The sequence below is a fragment of the Gopherus flavomarginatus genome, chromosome 7, assembly GCF_025201925.1.
Source record: "Gopherus flavomarginatus isolate rGopFla2 chromosome 7, rGopFla2.mat.asm, whole genome shotgun sequence".
In the NCBI taxonomy this organism is placed as follows: Eukaryota; Metazoa; Chordata; order Testudines; family Testudinidae; genus Gopherus; species Gopherus flavomarginatus.
In genome coordinates this window covers 53398860-53421443 of record NC_066623.1, presented here as the reverse complement: position 1 = coordinate 53421443, position 22584 = coordinate 53398860, and the positions used below count along the sequence as shown (strand labels likewise).

The 22584-nt window shown below is 44.7% G+C and overlaps 2 protein-coding genes and 1 long non-coding RNA gene across 14 annotated transcripts in view; 2 read left to right on the top strand and 1 right to left on the bottom strand.

Moving 5' to 3' along the window:
- Positions 1–244: 244 nt before the first annotated feature.
- Positions 245–3817, bottom strand: METTL18 (methyltransferase like 18). Of its 4 annotated transcripts, none has more exons than XM_050963338.1 (2): positions 3755–3817; positions 245–1666 (listed from the first exon to the last, which is right to left on the bottom strand). In XM_050963338.1, exon 2 carries the CDS (start codon positions 1406–1408, stop codon positions 305–307), a length of 1104 nt encoding a protein of 367 aa, XP_050819295.1. In that variant the 5' UTR covers positions 1409–1666; positions 3755–3817; the 3' UTR covers positions 245–304. The 4 variants fall into 4 exon arrangements, with proteins under 4 accessions (XP_050819295.1, XP_050819296.1, XP_050819294.1 ...); XM_050963339.1 differs by having other exon boundaries at positions 245–1412; positions 3755–3770; XM_050963337.1 differs by lacking the exon at positions 3755–3817 and adding an exon at positions 2693–2845.
- Positions 3818–3863: 46 nt separating this feature from the next.
- Positions 3864–22584, top strand: part of FIRRM (FIGNL1 interacting regulator of recombination and mitosis) — a 37826-nt gene continuing 19105 nt past the window's right edge. For 2 of the 9 annotated variants that reach the window (XM_050963086.1, XM_050963085.1), the window contains exons 1-12: positions 3872–4002; positions 6796–6835; positions 8235–8323; positions 9621–9725; positions 10701–10841; positions 12585–12747; positions 13043–13127; positions 13536–13674; positions 14217–14297; positions 16097–16161; positions 20423–20571; positions 21493–21622. In XM_050963086.1, coding sequence (XP_050819043.1) covers positions 3904–4002; positions 6796–6835; positions 8235–8323; positions 9621–9725; positions 10701–10841; positions 12585–12747; positions 13043–13127; positions 13536–13674; positions 14217–14297; positions 16097–16161; positions 20423–20571; positions 21493–21622 — 1286 coding nt within the window. In that variant the 5' untranslated portion in view covers positions 3872–3903. Of the gene's footprint in view, positions 4003–6795; positions 6836–8234; positions 8324–9620; positions 9726–10700; positions 10842–12584; positions 12748–13042; positions 13128–13535; positions 13675–14216; positions 14298–16096; positions 16162–20388; positions 20572–21492; positions 21623–22584 lie in introns of those variants that run through there. The other 7 variants (XM_050963092.1, XM_050963088.1, XM_050963093.1 and 4 more) reach the window with 7 other exon arrangements.
- Positions 4359–6529, top strand: LOC127055933 (uncharacterized). The gene is made up of 2 exons (XR_007775674.1): positions 4359–4401; positions 4852–6529. It is a non-coding gene; the product is annotated as an uncharacterized LOC127055933 (long non-coding RNA).

Here is a 22584-nt window from a genome sequence, read left to right as displayed (position 1 = left end):
AAGTTGCACTGCTGCTTTCTCTGTTATATTTGTTTTATGACAGAGAATTTAAGAGTGCCTCACCTTGTCAATTTGGCACCTTCTGACAACACTTATAAAAACTCGTATGAAAAAAGCAAATATATACAATTATATAGTGAAAATGAATTCTTCACCTTTTTCTCCACTCACCCAAAGAAGGAAAAAGCAACCTGACCTATAAGACATTTCAGAACAACTCAACAGATAAAAAGGCAGCGGGGCATCTGGTTATAAATCAGATCTTTATTAAGATATTTAACAGGCACAATGGGGAATGAATGGATTAACTGGAAATCTTAAAGGCCATTTCAATAATGTACCGCATCAGTCCTTCATCGATAACCTTGACAGTTCTAGTCCTGAACACATTCCTCTCTTCAATGAATTTTTCAAAGATATGCACACCACCTCCCACCCCAAAATAATGTGCTTTGGTAGCCAAATACACGCAGCCATTTTTATCCAACAGTTTAGAAATCGTATCATGCAAAGCACTGTAGTAGTCAGGATTGTAGATGGTCTCTGATGTGAGAATAAGGTCATACTTTGAAAAGGGTTTGTTGCCACTTAACAGGAGTTGGCTAAACTCAGTCCATTCTCCGGAAAAAAATCTGCACTTAGACATTAGAGCTGGTATGAAGTCTGCTTTCCTGTGCTTCTTTGAAGGAGGTTCACTAATTCCGCCATCACCACCACCATCAGTCCAGTTAGCCACTACATTAGGCAAGGTTATTTCATCAATCACAGTGCAGTTATAGTCCTGAAAGTGGACTTTTTCAGCTTTTCTCTTTAATGCAAGTATTCCCAGCAGCCCAGCCCCACAACCAAGATCCAAGACTGTCTTGTTGATAAACCGCATTTCAGCCCTTGACAAATAATCCATGAGATCAAAAGTGCATTCCCATATTTTCAGCCCTCCTTCATAGATGCCTGTGATAAGATCAGAGTGAGAAGAAATACTTTTAGACACTATGTCTTCTTCATGGGAGTCATTTGAAAGGGTCATTTCCACCACAGAAATATTTACACAGTATAGGCCCTGTACAGTGTCCATAACTTTATTTTCTAACACTTTGCTGAAATCTTCAGGAATATTATGCTCTTTGGCAACTTTAAAGTCAGCTCGTTTCTTTGGCAGCACCTGGACCTGGCTTTTATCAGGGTTACAGTTTGCTACTGGATCTGTAGTTTTGGGTGTTGCCTCATGTGCGCACACCAACTCCTTGTGCACAACATTTTCTTCTGATGAAATTTCTTTGCTCTTTTCTGTAGATCTGCCTGGATTCAAAGCAGGCTGTGCAGATTCCAGCTGCAAGGCTGTATGACCAAGAGTCTCAAGTTCATTTTCTGCTTTCTCTTCAATAGAGAAGTTAAATTGAAAAGCCATTTTCCTATGAAGTACGAAAAAAATAAATCACAGCTTATATCCAGTTACAATTGGGCAGACACTCAACCAATGAAACTGTTAATATAAATGTGATTTTTCTTCTATGGCTTGTGCAGATAAGAACTTGCTCCCTGGCTGTAAGGCTGCTCTGCCATAGTTAAAAGCTGTCTATAAAAACCTTTACATTAGTCATCACTATGAAAGCCTCTACTTTGCAGGTATAATGGCCACTTTCTCTGCAAATTCATCTGTTGAATTCTATAAAAAGAGAAATATATGTCAAATATCACATTTCATTAAATTGAAAGATAAATACTTTGTGCTTGTATCTATCCAAAGGACAACATAAGTTACAAGTATTATCTAGTGCCACCTTGTAACATCCCTTTTAGGTAAGCAATTTTTACTATTCCCATTTCACAGAGGAGAAAACAAAAGACAATTAAGGGATTTGTGAAAGGTAATGCAGGAAGTGAATGGCAGAGTTGAGTAAAGTCTGGTCTCCTGAATAATTTAATCTTGTGCTTTAGTCACAGCCTTCCTCCCTGCAAAGCACACCAACAAGTTCAAGAAGATATAAATCGCTTGCCTACAGGAAACTAAAATTTAAACTTTGATTGTCCGACAAGAAAATGTCATTGTTCCTAATTTCAGACTGTGGACTCATTCTTGTCTGTAAATTAAAAGATTATTGCTCTGCATTCTACTTGCTCTATTTTAAACCACTATGCCAGGGTTTCTCCTGTTCTTTTTCAGGGCATCTGATTCTCACTTAGTATTATATGTTTGGTTTTGTCCTCACTTTACAATAAAAGTGACACCATCAGTCGGAAACTGTGCCAGAAATGAGACAATTTCTAATTTGAATAAGAATTCTAATTTCTAAATAATATTATGGCTCATATGCATACCCATCTAGTTTGAAAACTAGATCCAGCCACACAGACTAGCACTACTCTAGTTCTCCACTAGCACCGCCTGCAGTAGGGTGACCAGAGGTCCCGATTTTATACGGACAGTTACTATTTTGGGGTCTTTTTCTCATATAGGGTCCTATTACCCCTCACCTCTGTCCCAATTTTTCACACTTGCTGTCTGGTTGCCCTAGCCTGCAGCTGCACTAATTCTGCACACATTTCACCCCATGCTTAACCTTACTCCTGTGAGCAATCCCACTGCTTTGAGGGGTTCTTGTCTTTAATGGAGGCCAACAATCTTGTGAGCAGAGTTTAGCAAGTGCATAAATGTTTGCATGATTGGGGCCTAGGGCTCTGTTCTTCTCACATTACTATTTGTGCTACAGGAGCCTCTGGAGTCTAAGATTGTGGCCCCACTGTGCTGGGCACTGTACATGTAGAGCAAGAGACCGTTTGTCCTGAAGAATTTGCAATCTCTAAAGAGACCAGACACAGGATGAGAAGGGAAAAAGAGCCAGAGAGTGCAGGGGTGTGACTTGCCTAGACACTCAACAGGCCAATGGCACAGCTGGGAAGAGATGCCATGTCTCCTGGTGCCCACTCCCCTGCTCTATCTGCTGCTTCCCCAGAACAAATCCGTCCCTGGCTGGCTGGGGGGAGGGGGTCACTCACCCTGCCCCGGGCCCCCTCTTCTCCCTGCCTGGCTGGGGGGAGGGGGTCACTCACCTTGCCCGGGGCCCCCCCTTGTCCCTGGCTGGCTGGGGGGAGGGGGTCACTCACCCTGCCCCGGGCCCCCCCTTGTCCCTGGCTGGCTGGGGGGGAGGGGGTCACTCACTCTGTCCCGGCCCTGGCTGGCTGGGGGGAGGGGGTCACTCACCCTGCCCCGGGCCCCCCCTTGTCCCTGGCTGGCTGGGGGGGAGGGGGTCACTCACCCTGCCCCGGGCCCCCCCTTGTCCCTGGCTGGCTGGGGGGGGAGGGGGTCACTCACCCTGCCCCGGGCCCCCCCTTGTCCCTGGCTGGCTGGGGGGGGAGGGGGTCACTCACCCTGCCCCGGGCCCCCTCTTCTCCCTGCCTGGCTGGGGGGAGGGGGTCACTCACCCTGCCCCGGGCCCCCCCTTGTCCCTGGCTGGCTGGGGGGAGGGGGTCACTCACCCTGCCCGGGGCCCCCCCTTGTCCCTGGCTGGCTGGGGGGGGGGAGGGGGTCACTCACTCTGTCCCGGGCCCCCCCTTGTCCCTGGCTGGCTGGGGGGGAGGGGGTCACTCACCCTGCCCCGGGCCCCCCCTTGTCCCTGGCTGGCTGGGGGGGGGGAGGGGGTCACTCACCCTGCCCCGGGCCCCCCCTTGTCCCTGACTGGCTGGGGGGAGGGGGTCACTCACCCTGCCCGGGGCCCCCGCGGCCCTAGCGCGCAGGGCTACATACAGCACCTACCGGCCCTTCCCGCCCTGTGCCGAGCCCGGGCGCCTCACTCCGCCGCGCGCTCTGCCCCTCCCCTCGCGGCGCGGCCCTGCCGCGGAGGCTGCTGGGAGAGCGCGAGCCGGGCCGTGGCTGCCGGTGGCGGGACTGAGCCGGGCTGGGCCATGTCCCCGGCGGACCCCGAGCTGCTGCTGCGGGAGCTGGGCGGCTGGGACGGGGCGCTCTGCCGCCGGGAGCTGCCCTGCGTCCTGCCCCGCCTGCTCATATCCTTCTGCGGGGCCCCGGCGTGTCACTGGGGCTGTGAGTGCTCGGGGGTGTCACGGGGGTGCGGCTGGGCCATGCAGGGTGTCAGTGGGGCACGAGTGGGGCTGTGAGTGCTGGAGGGTGTCACGGGGGTGCGGCTGGGCCATGCAGGGCGTCAGTGGGGCACGAGTGGGGCTGTGAGTGCTGGAGGGTGTCACGGGGGTGCGGCTGGGCCATGCAGGGTGTCAGTGGGGCACGAGTGGGGCTGTGAGTGCTCGGGGGTGTCACGGGGGTGCGGCTGGGCCATGCAGGGCGTCAGTGGGGCACGAGTGGGGTTGTGAGTGCTGGGGGGTGTCACGGGGGTGCGGCTGGGCCATGCAGGGTGTCAGTGGGGCACGAGTGGGGCTGTGAGTGCTGGGGTGTCACGGGGGTGCGGCTGGGCCATGCAGGGTGTCAGTGGGGCAGGAGTGGGGCTGTGAGTGCTGGGGGGTGTCACGGGGGTGCGGCTGGGCCATGCAGGGTGTCAGTGGGGCACAAGTGGGGCTGTGAGTGCTCGGGGGTGTCACGGGGGTGCGACTGGGCCATGCAGGGCGTCAGTGGGGCACGAGTGGGGCTGTGAGTGCTGTGGGGTGTCTCGGGGGTGCGACTGGGCCATGCAGGGCGTCAGTGGGGCACGAGTGGGGCTGTGAGTGCTGTGGGGTGTCTCGGGGGTGCGACTGGGCCATGCAGGGCGTCAGTGGGGCACGAGTGGGGCTGTGAGTGCTGTGGGGTGTCTCGGGGGTGCGACTGGGCCATGCAGGGCGTCAGTGGGGCACGAGTGGGGCTGTGAGTGCTCGGGGGTGTCATGGGGGTGCGGCTGGGCCATGCAGGGTATCAGTGGGGCACGAGTGGGGCTGTGAGTGTTGTGGGGTGACAGTGGAGCAGCTGGCAGTGATGGGGCACTGTGGGGTGGAGCTGAGGTGCTGCAGGGTGTCACTGGGATTGAGGATCTGTGGGGTGCCCCAAGGATGGGACTCTGTAGAGTGTCACTGGGGCAGTGCTGGGGCACTGTAGGATGTCACTGCAGTGCGGCTGGGATGCAGGGTTAGAGCCAGGGCACTGGGGGGTGTCGCTGGGGCCAGGGTGCTGTGTGGTGTTGCTGGGACAGGAATGGAACTGGTGTCAGGTGCTGATGGGGTGGCACAGGGGCAGAGTTGTGGGTGTTGGGGGTAGGGATAGGGCAGGTGTCTGCACTGATGAGAGCTGATGTGGGGTAGCTGTTGGGTGGCATTGGGGCAGTCATAAGGTTGATGGGTTAATGCAGGGTCTCCATTGCCTAGCACTGTTGGTTTCTGACTGCCAGGCACCCATAACTATTTGCAGCCCATAGCTTTCTTACCCTGTTCTCCAACCTTAGCTATCAGTTGTCGCTAGGTTTATCTGACTTCCTCCCTACTCCCATTGCTGTGTACTGTATTTAGTTTTTGTACACTTATCCCACTGACCCCTCAAATTGTAAAGTTCCTTCAGGGCTCTGGATGAGTGTGGGACCCGTCCTCGCAGAGCGGCTTTCGGGGTCCTGGCTTTTCAGTTTAACTTTTCTAAAGATGAGGTTATCAAAATAAAAATAACAGAGTATCACAGAGTTCTGAAAATAAAGAACATGTGAGCCTAGTTAGCAAATGTAACAGCAGTGCAGTAAAGTGAAAATTCAATTTAAAAAGAATTCAGTATTCCAAAGAGGTAAAACTTGAAGTGTAGCAACCCTGAATTCTAATAATCTTCTTTAAAATAACACACTTTACAAGAATAAACATGTAAAAGGAAAACTGCAGTGAAAAGAAGATTCTGATTCTGACACAGAATTATAAAAGATGAGTAAAAGAAGTTATGAGCACCAACTTTTAGTTATTTAAAGTTATTGAATGTTATTCTATGTAGAGAGACAAGGTGGGTGAGGTAATACCTTTTGTTGGACCAACTTCTGTTGATGACAGAGACAAGTTTTTGAGTGCCACAGAGCTGTTCTTCAGGTCTGGGAAAGGAACTGCCAGCCTCACAGCAAAGTACAAGGTGGAACAGATTGTTCAGCATAAGTAGTTAGCACATATTGTAAGGGACCATTGAAGATAGAGTGGCTTGTTTACTCTTCTGCAGTCATAGGACAAAGAAGGGGGTTTATAGGTTACAGATTGTTGTAATAAATAGTAAATCCACAGTCTCTCTCTTGGGTCCATGGTTTTTTGAAAGCATTGTGCAGGTTTCTTTTGAGAATGAGGACATAAACGCTTTGTGAAAAGTGTTCACCCACAGGGGCTATAGGGTGTTTTTGCTGCTGGGAGTTCCTTTAGCAGACCTGAAGAACCTGTGACTCAAAAGCTTGTCTCCAACAGGAGCTGGTCTAATAAAGATATTACCTCACCTGCCTTGTCTCTCTAATATCCTGGAAACATTACACAAGTACAACTACACTGCATGCTATCTTTTATGTAGACAATCTGATTAACAGTAGGTTAGAGAGTGTGGTTACTGGAATGCATTGGAAAGTAGGAATAATTCAAAATTCTATTCATTTTTGTATTTGATTAAAGTAGTTAAGTAATATTTTTTTTTTGTTGCGCTAATTCACTTTGAAGAAGGTGTCTGTGTGTATATAGTCATATTTATATTGGTCCTAATCCTGCAAGCATTTAAACACATGGTGGATGCTACTAAGGAAATAGTGCCATTGCTTTATCACATCCTTTAAAGTGTTTGCAGAACTGGAGTCATAGCAACTTCCATAGTAGGATTAGTCTGTACGTATTTGGGTTTCTTTTCTTTAACATTTTTACTCTGTGTATCAAAATTCTGACGACTGGACCGAGCATATTCGTAAGTTATAACTTTGTTTGGTGTTACAGTGCCTCTTCCCTATAAGGCTTTTTGTATTACAATTATTGTACTGTAGTCTCCGTGTTAATTACAAATACTTTTACAAAACCAAGGAAGATAATGTTATAAGACAGTCTTCAATAATCACAGACATTCTGAACAACTTAAAAACAAAAAGAGAAATATATTCACGTGTGTATATGAAGATGTTTTTCCTTTTGAGCCATTGATAATTGCTAGGGTATTTATTAAAAATAAAATCTTTTCACTTTCTATCTCTTTTGTACACTGGTATCGCAATTTGTCATCAGCATGGAAGTGGTTCTAAGCCAGGCATGGGCAAACTTTTTGGCCTGAGGGCCACATCAGGTTTCAGAAATTGTATGGAGGGCCGGTTAGGGGAGAGGGTCGTGGTCCAGCCCCCACCTCCTATTCGCCCCTGCCCCCCAGGATTGCTGCCCCATCTGCCCCCGGCTCCCTGTCCCCTGACTGCCCCTGGACCCCCTGCCTCTGACTGCCCCCGCCGGCCCTTCCAATCCCCCCCCCTCTCATTCCTGACAGCCCCCCAGGGACCCCTGCCCTATCCAACCATCCCTTCTCCCTGTCCCTTGACTGTCTCTGGAATACCTGCCTCTGACTGTCCCCTGCCACCCCATCCAACCCCTCCTCTCATTCCTGACTGCCCCCCCCCGGGACCCCTACCCCCATTCAACCCCTTGCCCTCTGACCGCCCTGCCCCCCCCCAAACTCCCCTGCCCTCTATCCAACCCCCCTGCTCCCTGCCCCTTTACCGCTTCCTGGAGCACCGGTGGCTTGCGGCGCTACAGCTGCACTGCCTGGCTGGAGCCAGCCACACTCTCAGCACCGCACAGCATAGAGCACCGGGTCAGGCCGGGCTCTGCAGCTGCACTGCTCCAGAAGCTCGCAGCCCCTCATGCCCAGAGCATTGTGCCCACAGTGGGGCAAGCTGAGACTGCGGGGGAGGGAACATCAGGGGAGGGGCTAGCCTCCCGGGGCAGGGCAGGAGAGTCCTGTGGGCCGGATGTGGCCGGCGGGCTGTAGTTTGCTCACCTCTGTTCTAGTCCATGTGGCCTGGTATCCTATCTATATTATATAGTGCTGTATATCAGACTGTTGCTTCCTGGGAAGGTAAAGACCCCTATATTCATGCACCTCTCCAAATGGGCATTGTTATGGGGGTGAGGTGGGATTCCATTCTTCCTTCCTTCCTAACCCTCTCAGGCTATCAATTTTATTTGTTAGGGTCACTATCCCCTTTTACCGTCAGAAAGAATACTTGTGCAGTTGCAAGTATTTTTATTATAGCGGGACTTTGGTGTTGATATCTTTTTGATCATTTTATGGTGTTCTCCTTTACTGCAAATATTTTGCTTCACAGGTGTGCTGAGGATTCTGACTGAAATGTTTCTGCCTCATATCGGCCTTTCAGAATTAGAGCAAACCTTTTTCTCAAAAGTGTTACCCAAGGTATGATGTCTTCTGTAATGTGAAGAATCAAACATCAATACAGTACTAAAAACCTGGTTACTACAAGGTCTGTAGTAGTTTGTATGATAGAATTCTTGTTTTGAAATCAAGCTAATGTTTGAAATACATTCCCTTTCACTCTAAAATGATCTCATGATTCTATATCCTGAGTCCTGCTCCTGTGATTTTTATTGTTGGTTTCAATGGCAGGAAGAGTGGGCCAATGATGTTATGCATGATGGAGTCAATAATAAAGTGAATTTTAAAAGCCTGTTTTGAGAAAAATTGACCTATTAAAACAGATGATAAGCAACTGCAGAATTACATTATTATGACTATTATTATAATTTGAGGGTGCTTCTTTGGCTAAATAAATTGCAAGGCCCAAGACTAAAGTATTTGAAGCAAATAATCTATAAGGCCAAATTAACCTGGGATATGGTCAGTCCTGACAATATGAAATACTCCCTATTTATTATAGTTATACTGAAATTCTTAAATTAAATATTCACATTTTAAATGAAATAGAAGAGACTACAATAGGGGTTGCCTAGCTCCCTAGGGGTTTAATTCCCTAGAACTCCTGCTTGTAGACAACAGGAAGTCTGTAAGAGCTCCTGGTCAGTTCCTACTCTAATATTAATCATCATCAACAGATTTTCAGAGCATAGAAAGAAACTGGTTCATAATGTGCATATCCTAAACCTTTGTAATTTCACCACGTTAGTGATGCAACGTTCTATATATGCTTGGAAAGAACTGCTTATATCTTTCTAATTCCATGACTAACAACGCTAAGGCATCAAGACCAACCAAAAGAAAAACAAATCTTCAAAATGGCATGACCTCCAAACCTTTTCAGAATAACAACCAACAAAACAAAACAAAACTCTCTATCACCAAAATGATTGATTTAAACCAAACTTAAGAGAAGTCTGTGCTAGGCTATGATGTAGTACATACAATTTGTAATAATGTGAATATTGGTTAAAGTTGGGGTTGGAGGTTAAATGGGAAGCTCCTTTAAAGTAACTATAGAGAGACTCATTTTTGTGTAATAACAGAATACGTGATATCTGCCCCCATCTTAAATAGAAGTGCGAACTGTGGAAACTGCAGGTTATGACATGCAATACTTCTTGCTTCAAGCAGCTAGGCTGTGAAGCATAAGTGTCTGCATTCCACACCTCCATGCCAAAGATGAAAGTGGATGTATGATGAGTGCCCTGGTTTTATACTGGGTATATGTTGGAGTCTAATAATATCAGTTTTATTTTAATTTGCCATATTCTGACAGGCAATACAATTATTTGATGATTTGTTGTATGAATTATCCAGTCAAGCCAAAGGACTAACCAGCCAGAACAGAGAATTATGCAAAGCGATGAGGAATGTTTTACAGGTAAGTCTATTGAAATGAGCTGTAAGAGCAGTGGTTAGGTGATTATATGTTTTTTACCAAAACTGTGGAGAGATTTGTGAAGTGTTTGTGCCAGTAACAGCTGAATGTAAAATTCCATTCTGGATTTGTCATAGTGCAACTAGTTTGAATATGTCAGGCAGTGTCCATATATTTCTGTTGATAAAGGGTAGTTCAGCATGTGTATAAATACTTTCAAGATTGGGGCTTTAGACCTCCAGCCCTCAGCATTGTTAGTCTTGATTTTCATCATGTTGCATTGTGAGGTTTCATGTTTATCTGTCATTGACTCTATGTGATATTCCATCATCAGTAATAAAGATTCTGCCAGCCAGATTCTGCCCTTCATGACACACATGCAGTTCCACTGTATTCATTAGTGTTACAAAAGTGTAACTGAGGGTAAAATTTAACCTGCAGTTGGATTTGAGTTAAAAATTTGATAGATCATGTGTAAGCCAGAATAGAATCCGTTTTTTTATCCAGGATCTGGACTGGGTCAGCTGTGCTAACAGGAATAATTAGTAGTAAAAAAAGCAAGCAGATGTTGTTCTAAATGCTCTCAAGGAGCTGAGCCAGTATTTAGGAAGGTGCCATTTTTTTCATAATCACTTTTTAGGGTATAATTGTGCTTTGACAGCTCTGTTAGTTGATACTGTCAATCTTGAAATAATAAATAACTGATAAACAGCAGACAATACAAACATGATTCTCATGTAAAGAGAATATGACATCACAGAAAAGCTGTGGTCTGAAACTGCTGCTGTCTTTTTTACAGAGCTTCATTCATCTTTCTGGCTTCCTAATACTTTTCCGTTTGCTAATATCCTAAAAGACAGAGAACAGTTTAGCCAAATGCACAAGGGAAGAGCTGCTTAACAATTTTTGCTTTTTGAATTAACTGCTTCAGTGTATTGTTATAGATTGTGCCTTCAGTGATGATGATCTCACTTGCAGACTATAGTGCAGCTGCTGGAAACTCTGACGGGTTGTGTGCGACATATCTGTACCCTGCAGGAGCCTGTGCCTCTAGAGAGTATCCGTAGCCTTCCCTCTTCCATTCTTTATGTAATCAAAAACACATTTATGCACTGCAAGGTAGGTCTCTGGATTAATAGGAGAAAAAACTATTCTAGTTCTAGTTATAGATCATTTAAAAAAATCCTTTGAAATGTGATTTTTGCTTTGAAAAGTTACTTTTGTGTCTTTCCATATTTGTTGTCTCAATATTGGATCAAATGTGCTCAGTTTACAAGTATGAAGATGGCTTTTCCAACTGCCAGCTCTGCAAACTCAACATAGCCTCTGAAAGCCAAGCTCAGTTATTTCCATCTTGTGCATTATTACCAGTAATAAAGGTGATTCTGATGAAATTCATACCGTTTAAGATGAGAAGGGATCATTAGATTATCTAGTCTGATCTGTATACCACAGGCCATTACACTTCACCTGGTTACTCCTGTATTGTACCCAATAAGTTGTTTAACTAATTAGGTCCTCATTCAGGGCCGGTGCAACCATTTAGGTGACCTAGGCAGTCACCTAGGGTGCTGGCATTTGGGGGGTGCCATTTTCTTCAGCAGCGACCGCGGCGGCCGGATCTTCAGCCGCCCTAGTCGCCACTGGCATTTAGGCGGAGGGAGCTGGGGCAGGGGAGCATGGGGAGAGCTGCCTGCAGCAAGTAAGGAGGGGGCAGCACGCAGGGGATCTCCCCGCCCCAGCTCACCCCTGTCCCACCTCCTCCCCGAGCACACCGTAGCCGCTTCACTTCTCTTGCCTCCCAGGCTTGCGGCGCCAATCAGTTTAGGTGCTGCAAGCCTGAGAGGCGGGAGAAGTGAAACGACCACAGCATGCTTGGGGTGCTCGTGCACGGAGCAGGGGTGAGCTGGGACGGGGGAAGGGGTGCCTCAGAGCGGGGGATGGGGAGCTGCCGCAAGGAGGGAGCCTCAGGGCGAAGGGGGGGAGCTGCCATGGGGGGGGTTGCTCAGGGTGGGGGCGCGTGGGAGGGGGGAGAGCGCAAGATGGAAGTTTCGCCTAGGGCGCGAAACATCCTTGCACCGGCCCTGCCCTCATTGACATCCGTGCAAGCCCACTGTCTTCAGTGGGTTTGCAGAGGTGTAAGTGATTATAGATGTGTTAATATTAACCCTATGATTCAGTGCAAATTTCAAGGGATTGGGATTAAATACTTTGCGTTATGTATAAAAATACGTTGGTGTGACATTTACAGCACCTGCAGATGGAGGAAAACTGATTGTTGTGCTTGAAACCTTTACTGCTCTAAGCAGTGCCAGTATCATAAGACAGTAATTTGTCATCCATCCTACTGGCATCAATTTCCCTTTTGAGCTTGTCTGCCTTGCTTATTAGAACCTTTAAATACTTATGGAGCCAGATTACACAGTGAGACCTTGCTAAGGACTTCTCCAGTAGGCAATCTATTATTAAGAAAAACTTCAAAGTACTGGGAAACTTTTGGGATACAACTATGTTTATCATGAAGTATGGTCCTAGATTTTGGTAGAAATCTGATTTTAGAGTCTTGCATCAAGGGTCTGATCCAAAGTTCAGTTAAATCAGTAGAAAGACTCTTGCTGATTGACTGGTCTTTGGATCAGGCCCTAAGTGAGTAGGATTTTGTATTTCATGCATAGTAACCATAGATGGTTATTTAAAATCTACAGCTCTTGGTGGTTGTGTGAGTTGAAGTAGATGTTTATATTCCACGATTCTGCGCCCATTGGCATTTGTAACAAAAATCCCATTGATTTCAGCAGGAGCAACATCAAGTCTTGATTCTCAGACATTTTCTAACTATCCCTAATCCCACATTTCCTACAGGACAGCGAGTCACTGTACAGTGGGTGCCTGCACTTGATTTCTGACCTCCTCCAATCTCTGTTTAAAGAGACCTATTCTCTTCAAAAGCAGCTTATGGAGCTGCTTGATATGATCTCTATGGAATCTGCTTCTGCTGAGGACAGTATTGTAGATATGATATCAGGTTTGTATATGAAAGATGTTTCTTTATCCTGCCCAGCCCCCTGTTTTCTACAGACAGTGGGTCTGATCCCCCCAAAATGCAGAGCACTTCCTGCTAGATGTTGAGCACCCTCAATTCTTGTTGCCTTCAGTGAGAGTTAAGGGCGTTCAGCACCTGATAATTGGTCAGTTTTCCAGAACTGGAAGCGGTTTTGCAAATGCAGTGATGTGACAGCTGTGTTTGGGTTTTTTTCAGGCATTGAATATACAGGTCCATTTAAATTCTGTGTATGTTTGCTCTTACTGTTCCTCTGCAGTGATCCACACTGTGCTGGAGATCTGCTCTGTCATTTCCAACATGGACCATGCCCTTCATGCCAACACATGGAAGTTCATAATCAAGTATGTTTTAATACTTTGAAGGTTGCTGTTGTGTATTCCAAGTGTATTTTAGAGCCATTGGTTTATAACTTGTTTAAAGCTAGACTTTTCAAAAGAGCCTGTGGGAGGTGGGGCCCTGATTCCCACTAAAGTTCAACTAGTAATGCATTCTCAGTGGAAAAAGTTATAAGCCTTCTGTGCTTCAATAAATAGTCACAATGAGACTAGAGAGGTTCTGTCTCTGATTTCCTTGGCATTTGTCAGGACACTGCTGCATTAGTGCACTCAGAAACCCTGGTGACAGGTGCAGTGTAGGAGCCTAGACAGAGTAGATTAGGGTCTGTGGAATAGTGCTCATTATGACCTGTTGTCCCTTGATTTGTTTCTGACAATTAAGCATCTGATCCCGTTCCTCTCTGGCTTTGTTAGGCAAAGCCTCAAGCACCATTCCCTTCTACAGAGCCATTTGAAACACACGGACATCCTCAGTGGCTTGTGCAAGGATACCCTCTTCTCGTTCCATTCCTGTTTGCAGCTGGCTGAGCAGATGAAGCTGTCTGGGACGCAGGTGAATGAACAATCCCCCAAAACTACTTTTAGGCTTGAGAAAGAGTCGGGTTAGGAAGCACTGCAAAGATAGATATGTTTGCTAAGCAGTGTTACTGGTGAAAAAATAGTCTCATTTTACACACTAGATACTTCACATTGCTTACAAGGTTCTCTAGAAAACCACATTGAAAGGGAGTTTAATAGCACTGGTTAGTGTCCAGGATAGTTTGGGTAGATACAAAGAGTATTCTCCCTCCCACCCAACCTCCAGTACTCTATCAGGAATCTCATTCATTTCACATACTGCTGCTTTCCCTAGGTCAATTAAAAGACAAAAAAAATTTGAAGATTCCTGTGAAAAATTGTTTTGAGATTCCAGGGACATCATCCATTCTTAGAGGTTTTCCCCAACGTCTGTTGTGTTTGTGTGGAATCCAAGCTTCCTTTAACAAACAAAATAAAGTTTCTAGCCCTGTTAATAATGTATCTTGCAATGTTGCTTTCTTTGATATCTTCTTAGTCTGTCCATGATGTTTTCATTGCTGCTTTCCTTTTTGATAGGAGAGCACTGACTACAAGTTGTTCCAGAGGACAGTCAAACTGTGTAGATTCTTTGCTAATTCTCTTGTTCACTACATCAAGGTAAGATTTATTATATGGGTCCTACATGAGTATAAAACTAACTCTGTACTGTGCAAATAGACTCACTGATCAAGTATTTTGTGTTGCTACCCTATACTTATGACTGTGGTATCTGGATGACATAATTAACACCCGTACTTACCTGCTTGTGATTTATTATCTCACATGTAATACAATTTGGATACCTAATACTGTTCACTACTTCTGCCTATCTTTTGCAAAATAGCTGCTTTGCTGTATTCTTCCAGCTGAATACCATGCTCTCTGACTCCATCAGATTTCACATGCTAAGCAGGGTCAGTACTGTAACTGGATGGGAGCAGCGAGATGCAGCAGGCATTGGCTTCATTTGAACATGTTCTGTTGCAGAGAAGCCAATATGACCATTTGCCACTAGGAGGATGGATTTGATAGCATGAGAGGCAGTATGGTCTGGTGCAGTGGTTTTCAACCTGTTGCCCACAGACCTATGGGGGTCCACAGACTTTGTCTAAGATTTCCAAAGTGAGTCCATGTCTCCATTCAAAAATGTTTAGGGGTCTGCAAATGGAAAAAAAGTTGAAAACCACTGTTCTAGTGGATTACGTACAGGACTGAGAATAAAGGATTCGTTCATTCAAGTCCTGTCTCTGAGTCTTTGGCTTTGGTCAAGCCATTTAACTGTTGTGCCATAGTTTCCATGTCTACAGAATTGGAATATTAATACACACATCTACCAAGTGACGGTGTGAGAGAGAAACAGATTCACCAGTGGCTTTGGGGCCTAGTGATTTCGACCCCCAACTTACTCGAACAACTGCCCTTTGCAACATTTGTCTAGATGTTGGCAACTATCCATATTGCCAGCACAAATAGTTGGATTCCATTTCTGCAGCAGGAGGCTGGAAGGGTGATACCTGAAGATCTCAATCACTGTCCAACATCTTTTTATAAAATAGGTTAGCTAAGTTTGGGATGTAGCCAAGAGAATCCCCTTCCTAACCCTCCCCACAAATCCTCTGGCTAGTCTTGTGCAGCAGTGTAATAGTGGTGAACAGGAATCAGTTACATGTGGAGATGGGTGGAGAAAAATTGTTACACAGAAAAAAGTGTAAGGCTGTCTCTGAATGTGTGAGTTCTGGTGTTCGATTGTTCTTGAAAAAGACCTTAAGCTCCCTCTTAAAGCAAATGTGAGCAGGAGATTTAAAAATAATCTGACTGGACTCTTTTTCTCCTGGGATTTTCTGCAAGTTCCTATCGCCTACCTAGGGATAACTACAGAAAACCACTTTCCTCTTTCCTACTCTTTCTCTCTGTCCTTTCCTTCTCCCCCCACCTCTTTCTTCTGATATTCTTATTTTAACCTCTTGGTACCCGTTTAAGTAACACACCAAATAGCAATAACAAATGCAGAGTAGATAATGAGGTATATAATCAGCTTGTCTGTTGTATTAATGTCAGTTATCTTTTTGTTTATGCATGAGATAGAATCAATAGTCTTTAAAATACATGAAGAGTGCATTTTTGTTTGTTTGTGATTGACTGTGGTTATTGCTCCTGTAAAAGAAGTTTAAGAAAACCCTTAGCTTATTAATTTAGCTTTCTAAAGAGGAGAAACACATGATAATTTTACTTGATAATTTGTCATGTGTTGCGCATTTTGCATTTCTTTTGCACTATGCATCAGAGCAGGCAACAACTTTTAAAAATTAGACTTCATAATAAAGCATTTCACAAATAAATTCAAGTAAGCAGAAGAAAAATATATTTAATCGTTATTTCATTTTGAAAATACCATTCAAAATTGTTGGCTTTCGCAGGAATTTATTCCTTTCCTCTCTGATTCCTGCTGTCGATTACACCAGCTGTATCTTCAGATATATAGGTAAGTGAAACACAAAGAATAGCTCTTTGATTCCACTTCCGGGACATCCCTGTATCAGCTCTGAAAGTGTCTGTTGTAGTTACAGCAGTTCCGAATGTTACAAGACTTGCAAAAATAAAAGATTGCAGCAGTCACTTTCTGATTTGTTATATGTAGAATAGCTTTGGTGTATGGCGGTCAGAGAAATTTGTACTTCCTCATGGGAAACTTACTTTGGGTGCTTTAGTGTGATCTGTTTGTCTGTGTAGCTACTAGGGGAGGGCTAGCTCAGTGTTTTGAGTATTGGCCTGCTAAGCCCATGGTTGTGAGTTCAATCCTTAAGGGGGCCATTTAGGGAACGGGGGTAAAAATGTGTCTGGGGACTAGTCCTGCTTTGAACAGGGAGTTGGACTAGATGACCTCCTGAGGTCCCTTCCAACCCTGATATTCTATCATTTTAACCTGTCCTTCAAATGCCACCAGAATGGAATCAATGCCATTATTACCAACGTATTACCAAACTCCTCATTCCGTTGCATTTTCGGTGGATCTACCTGGGTAGATCTTACTGTGCAGATGGAGCTCTTAACAACTGAATTTCTTGTGGTTATTCACTCCACAGGGCCTCTGCAATGAAATAACGAGGCAACATTTTTTTTTAAAAAAAGTGCAAAAGAAATTTAATGCACTGTTCAGGTTAAAATTAAACCTCACGAAGGCTAGGAAATAATTATTGTCCCACAATAACCATAGTTCTGTTCTACTTGGTATTGCATTGTGACAAAGTTTGTTATTATGTAATCACTTAACAATGGAACCTGCTCTTTCTCCTTTTAATTGAAAGTATGTGTGTGGTGGGACAGTTTATTTTAGTTGCATTCTGGTGAAAACATAAACCACGTTTTATGCGCCTTAGCAACAGTTATTTTGTAAAATAGTTCTTTCACTGTGATCGAACATGGAAATATTCAGCCCAAGAAGATTTTTAAATTTTTTTAACAACTTTAATGAGGGATTGAAAATAGAATTTCACTAAAGAACATTCAGGCCTTAGTATTATACTGTAATCTTGTAAAAAGGAAAGATGCCAGGCTGACTAATCCTTGCTGAAACACTCTTTGCTGCGGCTCTGCAGACAAATCATAGTATCATGGACTTTAAATTGCTTGTCACTTTTCTCTGAGACAGGATACTTATTCAGTTTGCTCCAGCAATGAGGAAAATAGCATCATGTAGGCGTAATTGAGGGCACATTTTGATGCTGGACTTGGAATTTAAGCCCAGATCCTTCAGTGAATTGGGTGCAGATGGACACTTGTGCACATTTCATTGCATGATCATGTTGTTCGTTAATCATTTTTGTTGATGATGCGTTCTCTCTTCTGCATGTGCTGATTTGGCAGGGCTTACAGGAGTGACAGTGTTAAAAACTAAGCAAATTTATTGAATAATAAGGTGCCATTTTTACATAGTCTCCTCATAATCTGTTTCTATAATGCTCATCTGTGTAGTATCTAAGGGCTTGTCTGCATGGGGAAATTTACTGGTACGATTATATCGCTATAGTTATTAATCATGTTTAGTATGGCAGTGCCTAAGGGCTAGCCAAGAATGGGGCCCAATCTGCTACACTCTGTACAAATACCGAGTAGTAGAGAGTTCCCACCCAGAAGAGTTTACAATCTAGTCCGAGCAGACAGACATGGGGTTGGGAAGTAAGAGTGTCCACGCTGGGAATTATACTGGTATAATTAGGCTGGTAGATGGCCCTGTATCGAATAGCCCTAAAGTCCTTCCTATACTTCCTACACGTTTATGCCATTCCAGTTTTGAAAAACATGTCTTTGCAACTCTTACTTTTTATACATAAAAGTTTTAACCGAAACACAGAAAACTGCCACACCCATGCCAATTTCAATGTGGAAATAAAATTCAACATCTACCATTATAAAGAAAAATCACTCAGGGAAATGCCAGTTACTTGTTCTTGTTCTTTCTGGGAGATGCAGAAATTCAAAAATTAAAAAAAAAACCCAAAACACGACCCCAAAACACTTTAGGCCTACCTCTTAGGCAGGCCTACACTTAAAACGCTGCATTGGTGCAGCTGCAGTGCTTAAGTGAAGATGCTCCTACACTGAGAGGACAGCTTCTCCTGTTGGTGTAGTTAATCCGCCTCCCCGAGAGGCAGTAGCTGTGTTGATGGAAGAAGCTCTCCTGTCAACATAGTGCTGTCTGCATGGAGGGTTAGATAGGTATAACTGTTGCTCAGGGTGTAAATTTTTCGCACCCCTGAAAGACGTAATTATCCAGATACAGGTCTGTAGTGTAGACCTGTTCTTAGACTAGTAGGGTGTCCGAATGCACCTCTGCATTCACACCCTACAAGCTACTGTACTAATCTTTGTACAAAAGATCATGATGAAATGTGTGTAGCAACATAATATGTAAAGTAGTGAACATAAGCTGAAATTATGACTGAAACATTTTTACCAGACAAATCTGGGAAGGAGGTAACCTGTTCCTTAGAGACAATGGACAAGCTAACACCTCTAGCCTGGTGTCATCAAAGTTGATTGGCAAATCACCCATCAAGTGGCCATTTGGCAGTGAATGGGCGGCAGGAACAGCCTGATCTGTGGTCAGGTCTGCACTATGAATTTACATTGGTATAACTACATCACCCGGAGGTGTGAAAAATCCACACCCTGGAGTGATGCAGTTAGTTATACACCAATGTAGACAGACCTATGTCGATGGGAGGGTTTGTCCTGTCGAAATAGATACCGCCTTTTGTGGAGGTGAATTAACTGTGCTGCCAGGAGAGGCTCTCCCGTTGGCGTAGTAGCGTCATCACCAAAGCGCTATAGTGGCTCAGCTGCGCTGGTACAGTGCTTTAAGTGTAGACCTGCTCTGCATTTTAGCAAGCAACAACATGGAACCTCTTTCACCACGAGATGCCATGTCTCTATTCTCACAGTGGGAAGGAACTTTATCTAGGGGTAACCCTCCAGAAAATGCATCTCAAAGGGTGACTGGACTATAAAGGTGAGGGGCAAAAACACCCCAGGGATATCTTTCTTTCTCTCCCTCTCTCTCTCTTGCTCTCTCTTTCACCTAAGAAGACAAAGGAACCAGCCCTTTGACTTGGTGACGGTATCGTGACCTGAGAATTTGGTCAGCCCTGGTGCTGGGAACTTGGGATAAGGATTTTACCTGGAACCAAGACTAGTTTAGTTTTAGCTACTAGAAAGCATTTGATCTGTATTTCTCTTATAACCATTTCTGACTTTAATACTTACGCTTGTACTCACTTAAAATCTCTCTCTTTATAGATAAATAAACTTTTTATTTTTTAACCAACGTAATCCAGTGTTGTCTGTAAACTGAACTGTTTGGGTAACTCCAGTTAAAGCAGCAAACTGTTGGATAATATCTGAACTGCCCAGGAGAGGTTGGACAGTGCAGAACACACATTTTGGGGACAGTCCAGGACTGGGAGTGTGTTGGGGTCACTGCAAGTAGTAACCAAGGACTGCTGGAAGCCAGTATGTGGCTGGTGTTTGCTGACAAGCTGCTGGTGTCAGAGTTGCTGGACCAGGACTGCAGCTACACACAGATACTCAGGAGGTGACCTCCTGCTGTTTGTGAGCGGCCCAGGTTGGGGGCTACAGCAGCAAAGCATTGTGAGGCACCCACATTTGCAGGTCAGGTGGTGACAGAACCCCCCACTGGTCTGGATTGCACCCCAGAATGTGACAAGTAGATTTTCACTTGATGCCCTCTCCCTCTCTGCTGCTTTCTCTCATTCTGTTTCCTCTTTTTTTAATATTTTGTTTCTCAGTTATTCTTCCTAAGTTTTTATTTCCTGCAAAGCAAAATGTCGTTAACATGTTATCACTAACCTGCAGGCTGGTATGTTGGTACTCTCATCATCTGGAACAAATTGAACCTACAAATGTTTCCCTTTGAAGTTTTCTGCTCGTGCACCTATTGAGTAAATTCCTCTTTGTATGCACTTTTACCATTTTTCAGCAGACGCAGATTAGAGAGTTTTTCTTACTGTGGTTAATAAAATATAGGCCTTCAATAGTTGGTTTAAAGGCAGAATATAGACACATGCTCACCATTGTAAAATACGTTGTTAGATATGAAACTTATGCTTCTTTTTGCTTGTATTGATAGATCTGTTACTCCACAATAATAGTAACTCACATTTTTTGTCTCTTCATGCTATTTGAAATGCAGTGCTAATGAGTAGCTCTGTATTTTTTTCCCCAAGCAAATTTCCTCCTAGTCTGTATGCTCCGGTGATTTCAGAGGCCCATCGAGATGAAATAACCAGGGTTTTTCTGGTGGCACTGGACCCTTTCGTTCACCAGCTTCTTCCCTTCAGGCCTTTTCTGGAGCAGGTATTAAGAGAAAAATTAGGTAGGTTCAAAAATATTACTGCCTGTGTTTAATAGTACAGTTGTGCCATCTCTCAGGAATAGAACAAGGTGTCTTGACTTTGTGCTTCACTCGCTATACAGCACTTCTGCATATGTCATAATGTTGGTATCTTATTTCTGTGGAGTAGTTTTAATAATGGATCCTAAGTAATACTTTAAAGTACTAAAGGATCTTCAGCCAAATACAGCACTAGGTGGGGTGAACATTGCACAGCTCACAAAACAACATAAAAGGTTCTTTAATTCTATGACTGTTATTCTGCGTGCACTCGGAAAATTGCATTAAAACACTGATCGATTATATTGAACAAATCATATTTTTAGTTAAGATGCCCTTTCATCACACAAATCAACACAAAAGTGGACTGACTGAAAATAAATTTTCTGCCAAAACTGGTTTTTTGATGGAAAAATTGGGTTTTTGACACCCCCCCAAGTGTCTTTTCTATGGAAATCTTTTCATCCAAAACTTGCATGTTTTTCCCCCTTGATTTTCAGGCAAACCCAAAATATTTCAACCAGAAAATAAAATATTGGAAATATAGTCTGACCACAGAGTCAGGGCCATAAAGGAGCATGGGAGCATGAGGCACTCTAACCACAACTCTCATGAGGCACTACATTAGCATTTCTGACTCAAAATTCTTTGTTTTTTGGATAAAATGTTATGATTGATTATTTTTTGCTGAAAACATGAAATTTTCTCTGGGACTTCACCTCCCCTCCATTTTCCAACCAGCTCAATCTCTGAGTGACTTTTGAGCTTCACTAGCAGTATTAGTGTGCTTTTCACTCAGTCTTCTCTTGTTAATCACTCGCCTTAGCTTAGTTTTGGTTCCATCAAAAATGTGCCTTACAAATGCAAGCGTATTTCACAAAAAAAAAAATAAATTCCCTGCAGATCTTTCTCCTGAGTTGCATCTGCCACAGTGTCATCTTCTGGTTACCGTAATGGACAAGCTTCCCTCTCAGCCTGAGGATGTGCAGTCTCTCTGGATCACAGGAAGCCAGTTCTCAGAAGAGGTTCCCAGGTAATTTTTGCCTAGAGCAGGCAAGCTGCACAGGCAGACATGAGGGTTCAGGTGCAAGAAGCCTCTCAAGCTAGCAAATCAGTAACATTAGCAGGCTCTGAGGGCGCACTGTCTGATCAGTGGCCAGATGTGCTGGTGGATGTGATGTAATTCCTCAAGGGTGCACAGTACAAAGCAGAGATGCACTGGTCAGTTGAGGGAAGGGATGGCCTTTGGGCTCATGCAAGGGTGTAGGGGGCCCTCGGGGTCGAATTTGTTTTTATCTCCAAAATGAGTCAACTTTCCCTCAAGTCAGCATGTTTGTTTATTTCCCTGTAGCAGGCATGCCGTATACTGAGCGCCCCCTTATGGCCAGAGGTGCCTCAGCAGTGCCCTGCCTCTGTGCTCCCCCTGGGTCCCTTTAGGAACTCCCCACAGTCTCTCTCAGGATGCCTTCACCCACCCACCAACTGGGGTTGTGTGAGTAGATGAAAGCAGTTCACAGTAATTCTCAGTGTCCCCAGAATAAAGTTAATTACAGCAACACAAAAGTTCATGCTCGCTTCCTGCTCTTTTGCTGTATGCAGAGCTCTTATTCTACCACAGACTGTTGTTCATGGAGTTGCCAATCCTGTCCTTCCGAGCGGGAGTTCAGTCTCCTGGCTCTGGTTTCCTTCTTCCTGTCAGCTTACTCTCTGTTCTAAGAGAGTGAAAGTAATATATATACTGTGCTCCTTCGGAGATCTTCCCCCGATCAGTTAGGGGAGAGGGGAGCCCGCCCAATCCTATACTACAGGCTTCTCATCCTGGCCCTTAAAGGGACAGTGACTGGATTTTTCCTAATGAACTACTAATTCACCAGGATCACTTCCTCTCTTCTTGCTACAAGGCCATTTCCAGGGCCTCTGCCCCTTTATTCCAATGTCCCTGGAACAGGATCTCCTGGCCAGTGTACCCTGTTACAGCCCCAAAAGCCTCTGCTA